At 41.8% G+C, this 13800-nt stretch overlaps 1 protein-coding gene across 1 annotated transcript in view; it reads left to right on the top strand.

Annotated features, from left to right (window-relative positions):
- Nucleotides 1–2374, top strand: part of LAMA1 (laminin subunit alpha 1) — a 160771-nt gene extending 158397 nt beyond the window's left edge. The window contains exon 63 of the mRNA XM_018553825.1: nucleotides 1962–2374. Coding sequence (XP_018409327.1) covers nucleotides 1962–2122 — 161 coding nt within the window. The 3' untranslated portion in view covers nucleotides 2123–2374. The remainder of the gene's footprint in view (nucleotides 1–1961) is intronic.
- Nucleotides 2375–13800: the final 11426 nt, after the last annotated feature.

Raw genomic sequence — 13800 nt, 5'->3', positions numbered from 1 at the left:
CGCCCCCTCCCCCCCCCCCCCCAAATGCTAGGAATTACATACACAAATTCTCCTTCTCTCCTGCTATTCATGTCAGTTGAATTCCAGATACACTCCCTGCCTGCAAACCATAATGCATGCACAATTTTTTGTGATTGCACCACACTTGAACACAGGGCATTGTGTTACCATGCGTTCTGTTGCAGCTGATGACATGAATTGTACATGCACTATTTTTTGCGTGCAGGGTGTGTGTCTGAAATTCAAATTACATGAAAAGGCACTGCCACACCCCCTCCCACCCCAGAACGCAAGGAGACTTTGTGTGTGTGATTCCTTGTATTCCGGGCAAGGGTGTAAACGAGCCTTTTTAGATTACAGCAGTCAGAGGAGCCACAGTGTATATAGAAGACAATTACAGCAATGTATGTCCAGGTATAAAAGTGTTTTAGGGCTTATTCACACAAATTACAGTGCGTTCTAGAACGGTAGCTGCTGGAACACACTATATTGCACACTTAACCCCCCCCTGTGTACTGGGGCGGGAGGGGGCGTGGTGGTGCATTGAAGACAATGGCACCGCAGCCACGCCCCCCCGTCAGCAGTGTAATCGCCCACACCAGTGTTCTATCAAAGATTGTGACTGGGTTGGATTGTGTTACCGTTCACGTGGTTACACATTTTAACGTAACCACGCCCAGTTTTTCGGCGTTGAAATATGTGACTAGCAAAAGGCGAAGAATTCCAACGCTTTGTCAGCTGGTCCAGGGCAGAACAGCTGATCGGTCCTGAAATGTCACTTCTATTGAACTTTGTGGAATGTGAGATCGCACTCACAAAGTCTGATAAAAGTGACATTTCAAGACCGATCAGCTCTTCCAGGGCAGATCAGTTCTCCTACACATACGTTCTGTGATGCCAATTTGCCCTGGAACAGCTGAGAAATCGTTGGAATTCTTCCCCTTTTACCGGTCGCATATTCCACCGCCGAAAAAGTGGGCGTAATTATGTTAAAATGTGTGACCACGTGATCGTTCACACATTCCACCGCCGAAAAACTGGGCAGGATTACGTTAAAATGTGTGGCCACGTGACCGGTCAAATATTCTAACGCAGTCACAAACTTTCATAGAACACCGGAACATGCATAGCCTACCATAGACCGTAGCCCTCCCCCCCCCTCAGCCCCCCGACGAGCAGCAGACAGACCCCTCCCACACACGCAGCAGATCTCCTTACATTTCTTCGCAGCACAGCCAGTCTGATCAGGCTGCTGCTCTGTGCATCCTCATGGCCAAGGCCCCAGTACGGCTGCATGTGAAGCTGTGTTCCGTTCACCGGCCGCTGACCCTTCACATCGCTGTGCCCGGGGCAGCCACTGTGTGTGCTCCTATCTCGGGACCCGGCCGGGAAGCTTACAATCTTGCTCCTGACCGGGCCCCCCTCTGTTGCGGGCCCCATAGCGCCCGCATGGGTTGCTATGGCGGTAGTTCCGCCACTGCTCTGCAGTATTATTGCAGCATCCAACACGTGCAATTGTGCTCGATGCCTGTGTCTCCTTGCTGCATGATTCTGTCCCACCCTCTGACTGCTATGAAGGGACACACACATGACATTGAATTGGATGGAGAGATGCAGGTATGCCAAACAAGTGATAGTGTTTAACACTGAAGTTTCCAGTGGTGGCAGGTAGCTCTGCAATAGAGCAAAGATTGGATTCATCAGGTGATATGGGTAAATAATATTAATGCACTTTTATAGGCTACTATTTATTTATTTATTTATTTACATATGTATTTATTCACTTTGAGATCATATGGCACAGTAGTTGCTAGCAGAGAATTATAAAAAATATTGTTTGAACCGGTTTTATGAATGTTGCTATAGATTCTTGTAATTACGGTCTAACAACTGTACACACAAAGAACTCAAAGTCAAACCTTTACAATGTGATCTTTCTGTTTTTCTTTTGTCTCATGTAGCTGGTGTAAAGCAAAACTGTCTGACCAGCCAGACTTCATTCCGTGGTTGCATAAGGAACCTGAAACTGATGAAGGGCACCCAGACTGAGGCCGACGACTTCAGCAAAGCATTCGAGTTACGTGGAGTCTTCCCTCATTCTTGTCCAGCAACAGAACTATAGACAAAAGGCATATTGTCAGCCTCTCACCCAGTTTCTAAACACAAAGGGTATATTAATCACACATGTGATGTTATCGCGCATGAGATAATTTAAGTGCATGCTGTGTCAGGCTTCCAGATTGATTACTTGCCCAGAAATGTATTTTAGGCAATGTGATGAAATAACCCTGTGACATAGCAAAGCATTAAGCGATATCATCTCATGAGGTTTGATGACTATTACTCCTTAAAGCTAAACTCCAGATAGAAATAAAAGACACAACTGATCGCAGCTCTATATTCATTTATCAATCATTAAAGGTATTTTTTTTTATAATGCAACCAATAAAAGGACCTGAATTTAAATTGATATCAGTCTCTTGCAATTACCTATACAGCAGCATTCAGACTGAAAGAGGGTTGGGAAGGACTGGTGTGTTTGCAAATGTGCCAACAAGGAACATGCTCATAAGATGGAGTGAGCAAAGAGGTGACCTTATCGGTCTGCCGCTGCCCTTTCACTTTTCAGGTAGCAGGCTGGGTGGGGGGAGGAGATGCTATTACAGTATTCCTTAACTGTACCAGAGAAAGTGGTGCCCTCTGCCTGGCTGTGCTGTGTGGCAGAGCTGTGTAAATCTCAGGGCTGAACAGGCAGACAGTCATCCAGTTCTCATATATGTATTTCATCTGTGTATTTGGCTGATGTCTGGAGTTCAGTTTTAAATGTGTTCTGAAAAGACATTCCAGGAATGTCTCCATCCTAACATATTTCCAGCTCAGGAACATTGTTATAAATACTTTTCCAGTTACTGTATACCTAAAAAAACACATATACACCACAAATACCTCTGGTAGTTTATTAATAGAATTAATACATATTTGATTACAGTGTCTACTGCTGGATGATGCTGAATACTTGACAGTATTTTGATTTCTTCAGCGTTAATCATGTTACAACTTCTAAATCTGTTTTTTTGTTATTCAATTAAATATACTCAGTTTGTTTTTTACATAGATGTGTTGCGTCATTTTTTAAGTCAACCAAGGTTATGATATATGGGGGTAGAAATATAAAGAGACCTACTAGAACTGATTGCATAAACACAACAGGTCCTCAGTGGTGTTTGCAGCATTGGTGGGTGTTTTATTCAATCAAAAATCATACAACCGGCATCAAATAAACATGTTGATGCATTTCACATCTTTAGTGCTTCTTCATAAGTCTGCAGTTTATTCCACTTCAGGGGCAGGGAGAGTGTTCTTAGCCTTGTGTAAGCCCAGCTTGCTTTTCATCTCTAAAAAGGATTGTTACCCTTATCTTTGAAATTACACCAAATAGATGTTTAGTAATGGTGATTCAAAAACAGATACTTCTAGATAATTGCCGGCTTTTTATTCTTTGCATACCTTATTTTTTATTTCCTCCCCATTTTTCTCACAGTGGCCATTTTTACTAAGGGCAGATTAATATATCTCTCTTTACCACCTGGAACTCTGGCACGTGTGACTAGGACATGTGACCATGCACATCATCTCAGGCGAAAAATGCTTTTCCCTGAAATCTCATGAGATTTCTCAGCAATGCTCTGCAATGTAACCTTCCCAGGATGCAACGCTTGGGCGCAGATTACTTCACTGATGCCCAAGGGGACGCCGAAAAGCAGTAATTGCAAGTAAAAGCAAAATACGTTTGTTTAATGAAAGTAAGATGGTTTTATATCAGCATGCAGAGCTGCAAGCTGATTTGATGTTAAGTAAAAGGGTGTAAAGGTCCATTTTAACAAGGCTGGGTTGACTGTTTTTGTGAAATTTGCTAAGCTTACCACTACATTTTTTTCTGTATGTTAACATGCCAGCCCCTGATTGTTTTTTTTTCAATTAATACCATAAAAGAAATCTGAATCCAATAATGACTGTGTGAACTTATATAAAACATCATTAAACTACAATATTCACAAACTTGAGTCTTCAGACTCGGGTGTGGGAAATTTGACTAAATTCTTAGATTGGTGTTATTTGTTAGTACAATTACAATCTAAATGTTTAGTCTTCCAGAACCACAGAGAAAACCAGAAATATTTAGTTCTCTGTTTGGCTGTTTAGCATAAAAGATCATAACATTATAGGATCAACACAGACGCCAGAAGGGGCATCTCAGTGTCTGCCAAGCACACTCCATCTCAAGCAGAGACTCTGCCAAACGCTGGCTGAAACAGCACCAATCTTCTCGCATCTTAGTGAACGCAGTCTAAAGTACAACATGCATAGTATGTACTTTACTACGTGCATTATGTGACAGTTTTTACCATCAAATGACTTTGTTTCACACCTTTAATTGTAGTGTGTTTTACTGTGTGTTGCAATGTTCATCTTTTACCCTATTGTAATATGTGTTTATTTTCTGCATTTTTGTGTTAAATGCATAGTCCACCCTTTGCAAAAATGTAGTAAATGCACCCACATTGATAAAAAAGTGCATTTATTAAATGTTTGCTTTGAAACCTGCAAAGCACTCATGATCAGTGCAATTCACAGGTTCTTGCATTGTTTACCCCCCAGCCCCAGGTCCGTACAGAGATACAGACCTTCGGTTATAGGGCTGGAGGCGATAATCAATGGACTACAAGTGCAGTGACATTACCACATTTGTGCTCCATTGAGATCTGTGAATACCTCTGCCGCAGCGGCAGTTGGGACTTTCCATTCACAGTTCCCAGTGAATGAATCTGTGAATGGATGATGCAGTTGCACAGGCAGAGCTATACACGGCTGCACTGAATTTAAACCAGAACAGAAGGCTGCAGGGAGAAGCACCCTGCAAGCCAGGTAAGTGGTGTTATACGAGAACTGCAGTATGTCTTTAAAGAGAGTGTCATAAATGCAGAGATGTCAACTTAGGGAAAAGTTTACTGGGTGGCATAGTAACAATATGCATAGCACCAAATGACAACAGAGCTGCAAATCATAGGTGACTCCCAAAATCTGGAGGTGACTTGACATGCCAGTGGAGTCAGCGAGTGACAGGAGCCTTGGTTTCAACATATACTGCCTTCGCTGAATGGAACGCAATAGAAAAGGATGAACTTTGAATACAATGCATGAAATCTGATCCCAGATAAGCTCACTTCTGCTCTATATATGAGAGACACTTCTCCGCATAGACTGTATGAGAGAGACTTCTCCGCACACACTGCGATGGTTACTGTTTCCTCCTTGTGATTGTGTTACAAAGAATGTATCAATGCGAGTGGAAGGGATACCACAATGGGAACCTATGGAGGAGCAGGAATGACTTGCACTATTGTTAAATTGTAGGTGAACTCAAAACCTGTGATTATAGAAGGAATAGGAAAGGCTTAGGAACTTGGGGTTGATTTACTAAAAGCAGATAGACTGTTCACCTTGCAAGGGAATTTTTCAATATGTAGGGGAAGTTTAGTGAATATTGGGAAACTTCACTTTACAAAGAATGCCCAATCAGGTATAAGGACACTAAAAAACCCTGAGCTTTTCTTGCACATGATTGGATAATGGAAGTCAGCAGAGCTTTACTTCATTCACTAAGCTAAGGGGAAAATCCCCCTGCAAAGTACAAATGCCCTTGCAAAGTGAACAGCATATTTGTCTTTAGTAAATGAACCCCTCTGTTTTTGCAGAGGGATTGCTGAGTGTGGAGGTTCTCTTTACATGTGGAACAGCTTCTAGAACATTATAAACTCTGGATTTCTGCCTTGATTCTCCTTACATTTTCTTACCAAGCGCCTCTCTTGGTTCCCTCGGCAACTGCTTATGCTTTTTATGCTGGACTGATTATAGCAATACACTAACTGGAGCATGTGAACTGAACTTTGCATTCCATTCCTATGTGCCTTTGGTAAATGAACCCCTCTGCCTCTTCCTGGGGTAATTCATCCCTATTCATACTAGTGATTATTGTCTACGGTACAAAAAGTGATGGGAAATCCATAATTGACACCGTAACAGCAGATAAGGTAAAATCTTCCAATGGGGATGTCTGTTCCAGTGACACCTAACAGGGTATTTTTCCTGTCTCTTGTCAGCAGCTGCAGAGTGGGACCCTTGTTTTCTGTATAGAAGCAGTGGTCTCACTGCAGAGGTCCAACACCACTCCTTTAGACCTTTAGTTCTGCAATCATCACAGCTCATGCTCCTCACTGATTGGACAGCTCTGTATCTGACACAGCAGCAGGAGTGGCAGACCTTTGGAAAGATATCACTGCTTCCCACATGGAACAATGATCCCACTCTACAGCATGATTGCAGCAGACATGACTTTCTTCTCAGGTTCCAGCTGATGTTAAGAAAACAAGAAGCAAAACTGCACACACCTTTTGTTTTGATGCTCATGAAATGTACTGTATGCAGAGTGTATTTGCATTGCACTTTATTGCAAAATAGTTCTGCCTAAACCATGCCTTTCCCTATCCAAAACTTATAAATATTGTTTGGCTTCCCACACATTTTAACCCTTGCTGAGGTTTCTTATATTTTGCCCACTCTAAATTTGACATTCAAACATTTCCACATAATGCCACTTTGAAGAAGTCCTTGTTTATCTGACCAAAGCAGCTATCTTTTTCTAGCAATTCCACATTCATGTGATCTCCTAATAACAGTCATTACGTGGAGACCAGCAGCCTTGGCAGGACATTTTCTGTTCTTTCTAAAAGTTAAAAACAAATCATAGTACTTATGTTAAAGAGAATCTACAATGGTTTGGGTCAACTTTATTTTTTTTCCTCTTTAAAAGAAAAAGACATCTGATTTTTTTATGTTTTTTTGCTTTCTACAATTTATAGGAATTCTTTGTTTTTGCAGAATGCTTTGTAAAGAGAGAACAGGAGAAATGCTTGCCTGAGCAGCTCTAAAAAACATGCTGTGCTGATACTACATATAAAACTGCACAAAGGATTTAAAGTGTCAGTAGACCCTTTGTAAACCTTTTTTTGCATGGCTCATATGCTAATATTAACATTTAACTGTTTAAGGATCACATAAAATATTATTACTAAATACCTTTTTTTAACTTTGTATACCACAGTCACATGACAATATTGAGCTTGCTAAGGGGTCTATTCACTAAGCTGCCGACGGCAGCCGAGTGAATAACCAAAGTGAAGTGAGCTGAACGCTGTTCGGCTATTCACTTCAGGCTTGTACGGCTGATGCTCAGCATGTTCGGCCGACCCGAAGTGCAGAAGGAGTTCGACTTGGCATATTCTGCTCGGTACTTCTGTGGTGCCGAGCAGAATAGAAAAACAGTTACAAAAGTAAAAAAAATGTAGTGGGCGGGTGCAATAGCTAGTTTACTATTGGCTATTGCATATTGAAATAGCCAATAGGAATCTAGCTATGCATTCCTATGGTGTATTTTTTTTATTTCTGACTGAGGGCGGCCAGCGGCCCCAGGTCAGAAAAAAAAACAGATTGCAAGGAAAGATTTACTCTGCTCGATAAAGCAGAGTAAACCTTTCCGAGGTAAATTGTTTCTCTCCTGGGCGGCTGGGAGCCGTATTAGACTCCCAGAGCATCCGGGAAAATAATGACAGATCGTCCCTGGTTACCATCTGTCATTACACACTGAGAACAAGGAGAGGCCGCTGTGATATCATAGCGGCTCGGCCGGGTTCTCAGTGTGTAATGACAGCGTCCCAAGTGGCCGGAGCCAGCCATGAGATGACGGCGGGCTGCGCCCAGCTGTTAGAAACAGGCTGTCGGCCCGCCAATGGCCGTCCACTTGGCCAGCTTCGGCTTTCACCTCGGCTCAGTCGAGCCGAGGCATATGCCTTTGGCTCGACTAACTTCGGGAGCTGTACGGGCTATAGTGAATAGCCCATACAGCAGCCCTTCGGTTCTACTGAACCAAAGGGGTCCTGTGGCCGAAGCTAGCCGAAGAATCAGCCAAAGCTATGGCTAGATCCTTCGGCAGCTTAGTGAATAGACCCCTAAAACATCTGCCCAACATATAGCTGGGCGAATGCTGTTCACAGGACATTAGTTCCACTAGATGGAGCCGAGGAGCAAAATAAATTCCTATGCTCCTTAGTGCCATCTAGTGGCTGCACCCAGCTAGATGGCACTGAGGACACTTGCCAAGCTACATGCTGGGCAGAAGAATTATAAATCAAACCCTTTAAGTCTCTCCTATATACCTGTATACAGCCACGGATTAATCCAGTCTGATGGCCCACCCATTGCTGATATGTTACAGAAAGAATCACACATCAAATATTAAGTGCTAATTGTTTTATAAAAAATCCCATTAAATGGTACGTTAAATATTGCTATTTACAAAAGAAACATGAGTAAGTAAAAAAAACAAAAGCAAACTAGCAAACAATCCAACAGCAAAATAATGGAACACGAACATAGTTTCTTATCAAGTAGGCACAATGTGAAATCAAAATACAGAGATTTTCCACGGCTTCACAGAGGTGATTATGATACAGTCAGTATGGCTTCCCTATCTTTTGTCAAAGCAAGCCAATTTCATGAGCTCTACATTCTGCCTTTGAGCTTCAATCCGATAAACTCTAGAATTTGAAAGCTAAAAGGGAAGTTTATTAAAACTGGAACATCAAAGAATGCATGGTGAAAACTGGAGACATAGATAACATGGACTAAGGAAAGCACAAGGCTTAGAATATGGACCATAACATGTCAGAATGGAGGAGGTAGGGTTTATTTTGGTACCGGTGATATTGTACAGGTCTCTTGCACTTATGTTTATACTGTTATAACATAATTTGGGTTGCAAAGTAGCAACATTGGCTCTTAAGCCCCCATTCACACTTGCAAAGCATCATATTGTGTATTGTGTTTATGTGTTTTTTTGCATCTAATTTTATTGGGGTGCCAAAGAAGCTCAAGCACATCATTCAGGTTCGAGCTTCATGTAGTTTATAATGTTTTTTTAATCTCATGTTTAAGCACTACACTAGTGTGAATGGGAGCTTAATTTAGCCTGTGTTTTGCCCATGAAAATTCTGGCCCGGCATCTGCTTATAGTCAACTCCTCTTGACTCCTCCACCACACTATTCACCCACATTGACAGGAAGAAAGAAGCTCCTGGTCATTCTTGTCAGAGCTAACACAGGGCTAATGACAGTCTTCCCATCCCTGACTGTTCTGGGTGTCAGTTGTGAAGCACCAGTGCTGTTAAGTGGGAGGTATGGGAGTGTATCACCTGTTCCCTCATACCTTGAAGTACTGAGTATGCTGATTTGCATCCTGAGATGAATGGAGCAGTGGGGAAGAAAGGGGAAGGTATGCGTAGGAAGCTATGGGCATCAGAACTTAAACGAACATGTGGGAGTAAAGGTAAAGAACACTTTATATAGACACATTTAAATAGAAACTTTGTTTAAACCATTAGCTAGTTTTAGGTATATGTGCTGTAGGCATTTTTCTGAAGGCAAGACTTCTGTACCCGAACTTCCAGTTCTTCCATCTTGTTTTTACCATTTTATGAGCCCCCATGCTTGCTACATTGCATAGAATGCAAACATTAAAATTGAGGCCTCCTTGGTTGTCTTTATAATAGCCCTAGCAGAACAGAGTATTCCTGCAAGTAAACCTTGCTAATGGAGGCCTTGAGAGATACAATCAGACAGTGGTAGGGTCAGCATGCCAGTGTCCACATAAAACGGAAAGAGGTGGACTAATTATAAATAAATGAATAAATAAAAAAAGGCCACAGCAATCGTATTGTATATAATTATTAAATTATTACATGAAGATCTAAATAATAATAGTTTGGTATGAGTGTTGCTATTACTAAGTAAGCAGATCAGCTATGGATACTGCACATATCAATAGAATTGCCTGGCCAAGGTGTTTTATAAAGCTTTTAGAAAATTACAGGATTTGAATAATTTAACTTGTGTTGTAAAGCGTAACTGCAGTTAAAACTTTTAAAAGGTTTTGGTTCATGTGGAGAAGGGGTCATGTTTTTTTTGTTGTTGTTGCCATTGAGGAGATTTCCCTGCACTTCCGGTACCAAGAAACACAACAGGAAATAAGGACCATTTTCCCAAACTGTGTGATAGGAAATCCCACCTTGAATAGTTGACATCAGAGCAAGTGTCTTCAGTGGAAGATGTTGAGGCTGATTTACTAAAGGACTTGAGTATGTTCACTCCAAAAACTGTAGATTCACATCAATCATCGAATGGATAATTGAAGTAAATCTTAGTCAACATTTACAATCCCTTTAGTACCGCAGCCTCACTCCCTCTACTTTTATTCTGACAGCTGTAAAATGTTGTCTTTTCCTTTGGACAATAGTCAAACGGTGACAATGGCCAATAAGACAAATAGTAAGGTTAAAGCTCCCAAAAAGGGATGCACACATACAGAAAAACCTGATAGAGGGTTTAACCGCTCACAGCTGTATCCAAACCCAGTTATGAGACAAAGTAGTATTAAACGTTCAATAATGAATTCAGATCAATATACATTGCCCAGCAAAGCATGTTTTAAAAATGTTTCCCCAAACACTTACAATCATCACGTCTCTGAACAGTTGCTTCCCAGTCTCTCAGCTCAGCTTCCCTGAACTTTCTGTCCAGTACAAAATCACAAAGGTCAGAGCAGACTCCAGCAACTGTTCATCTAATAGCTTGAAGGGGGACGTGTCCTGATTTGCTGTGTCTATGTGTTTGTGGAGACACACACAGCTTACTAGCACACCCAAGGGTGACTGCATAGTCCTCTGCTTGAGAAGGGAGTCACTCTAAAATAGGAAGTCAGGACCACTGATTCTGCAGGAAACAAAAACTTTTAAACATCAAGGGACACTATACATGGTAAGTGGTTTCATCAGCATTTGGAATAGCTTAAAACCCTTTTGACTTTATTATCACTTTAAATTAATTTGATTATTTCAAATAGATGGAAAATAACACGTAATTATTTGTTTTGGAAGAATAATACTAAGAATGATTATGTGTTATTTTCCATCTAATTAGCAAGAAGAAAATGACATAGAATTCATTAACTCCTCTAAATATAAAACTGTTAGTGCACTTAGGAATGAAGTTACCTAATAAAATGATTTTTACCCACACTTTTAGTTGATAAACTTTAAATAAAAAGCTTGATGAAAAATAGTTGTCAGCAACAGCTTTATAGTGATGGGTGACAGAAAAGCTAATGTTGGCAATAACAAAACTTACAGGGTTATTCACAAAAGGGTGAAGAGTTTGGAGAAGTGAACAATCTAGGACAGGGGCGCCCACTATTTTTCGTCTGGAGATCTACTTTTCAAATGACGAGCTCATTGAGATCTACCAACAAAAAAACACCTGCATTCAGGGGCGGGAGGGGGCGTGGCGGTGCATTGAAGTCAATGGCACCGCAGCCAGGCTCCGCAGGCAGGCCCCTCGCCCACAGTGCGATCGCCTGCATTAGTGCCTGTGTTCCAGTCCAGTGCGATCCGCAAAAATGCTGCGAGCACTATTTTTGCAGATCGCACTGGACCGGAATGCAGGCACTAATGTGCCTGCGTTCCGAGTGCGGGCGATCGCAATGTGGGCGATGCCATTGACTTCAATACAGCTCCACACCCCCTCCCGCACCTGAACGCAGGGAGTCGGCCGGCTTACATTCCAGTGCGCCCTACATGTCCCGGCGTCCTGTCCTCCCGTTGTGCTCGTGTGGCCGACGTTGCACATGGGGTGTCCTGCACCTTTCCATCTGCAGCGTCTGACACATTCAGCCGGCAGCCGCACGAGCACCACGGGAGCATAGCCGTAGCCAGCTCCTTTTGCGCCTGAGGCAAGAAAAAAAACAACGTTTTTTAACATTTATTTTTTACTATGTTTTTATTTTATTTTCTTGATTTATTTTTATTTTTTTTTAATTTTCGTAATTTGTCGATCTACCAGTAATCGCTACGCGATCGACTGGTAGATCGCGATCGACCTTGTGGGCACCCCTGATCTAGGACAACATCGCTGAGCTGAATTGGAGAATGTTTCCAAATCAGCTATATTGTCCTAGACTGTTCACTTCTCCTGCCTTCTACAAACTCGTCACCCTTTTGTGAATAACCCTGTTAATCATTGAATATCAACTGCTGCTGTTATCATGACTGCAGATTAGTAGAGGATCTACTCAAGGAGCCACTTACCTTTATGCTATCTTAAAATGTCCAATCACATACAGGGTTTTAAGAAACATTACAGCTTATCCTGGACAAGAAGTGGACATTTGATGCAACTATTTGTTCACTATACTAAAAGTAAAAATGATGCTTTTAGTGAATCATCCCTAAGGCGGGCCATGCACTTTAAGATATTTCTCATTCAGTCTCGAGGGCTGAACAAAATACCCAAACAGCGTTTGCATCCGATTGTCTGCAGTCACTTTTTGGCAGACAATTTTCCACCTGGCTCCTTTGACAGAAGATGATTAAAATGTATAGTTTTGTCAACCAGGCTTTTGCCGGCAGGGCCACCCATGGATCAAATGTAGCCAAACTCAGCAGGAAACCTCTGAAATTCAATCTGTGTATGACCAACTTAATTATTTCCTTACATTGAAGACTTCAAGGTCACACAATACCTGACCCAGAGTCCCCAGCTTAATTCACATGTTTTGAGAGATATGACTCTTATTGCAGTGTAAGCCTTAGAGAGCAGAAATATCATACATTCACAATGCTATGGCCATTCAGACTGCAAGTAGAAGCTGACTTTGCTGTAACATGTGAGATAATGCTTGGTATAATTCCATTATAAATAATAGTAAAATTGGGAGTAGAGGTGGTTGCAGAGTTTAAACACATTAAATCAATTGTTCAACAATTTCTATACATGAGGAGTGGCTCAACAGAGCAACAGTGCCATGGCAAGAGATTGTTTTCCAGGCAAACAGCTGCTTATGCTGAACAGTGCACATGAATGCATGAGTGCAAAAGGAAAAAACTAGGAATCTCTGAGTCTGACTGTAAAGAATACAATCCTTGGGGCTGATTTACAAAAGGCAAATAGGATGTTCAAAAGGGAATTTTCTCTTTGCAGGGGAATTTTTCCTTATCTTAGTAATGTGGTAAAAATTCCCTTTGCAGAGAATATGCGTTCACGTGGATGTAACACAGTAAAAACAATATTTCCGCTTCCACATAGTTAGATGACAGAAGTCAGCAGAGCTTCACTCATTCAACTAAGGGAAGAGTATCGTGCATAGTGAACAGCCTATTTTCAGTTTGTACGTCAAACCCTTACATTCCTCTCTTGGGCATGTATGCACTAGGGATGATTTACTAAAGAAAGCGCACATGTGCTTATGCATTGATCATGCGCAGACACCCAATTCGAACCCTCATGGTATCTACTATGCTCCCGCAGTATGCACAGACACACGCGAACCAGCTACTGCATTTACTAACAAGTGTGGTTAACTATGGGACGTACGCTATAGCATTTAACAGTACACCAGCTCTGTTGTGTGCCTAAAGTAAAGTATCATTTTTGGGGGTCTTAAATTACCTTGCAGTGAGGCTCATCGCACACTGCAAAGGTTAAATGCTTGCTTTTTTCCAGGGGGATTAGAAAAAAGCTCAATATTCACCTGATTTCTTGTTTCCCCGAGCTGCCAGTGGTCCTCTGTTCTCCGATGCTTTTGGGATGTGGGTTTGACCCTTGCTGTGCTGGGGGTGGGGGGGGGGGGCGCGC

This window comes from Nanorana parkeri, unplaced genomic scaffold, assembly GCF_000935625.1.
Source record: "Nanorana parkeri isolate BGI_ZX_2015 unplaced genomic scaffold, ASM93562v1 scaffold7, whole genome shotgun sequence".
Lineage (NCBI taxonomy): Eukaryota > Metazoa > Chordata > Amphibia > Anura > Dicroglossidae > Nanorana > Nanorana parkeri.
This window is presented reverse-complemented; position numbering and strand designations above follow the sequence as displayed.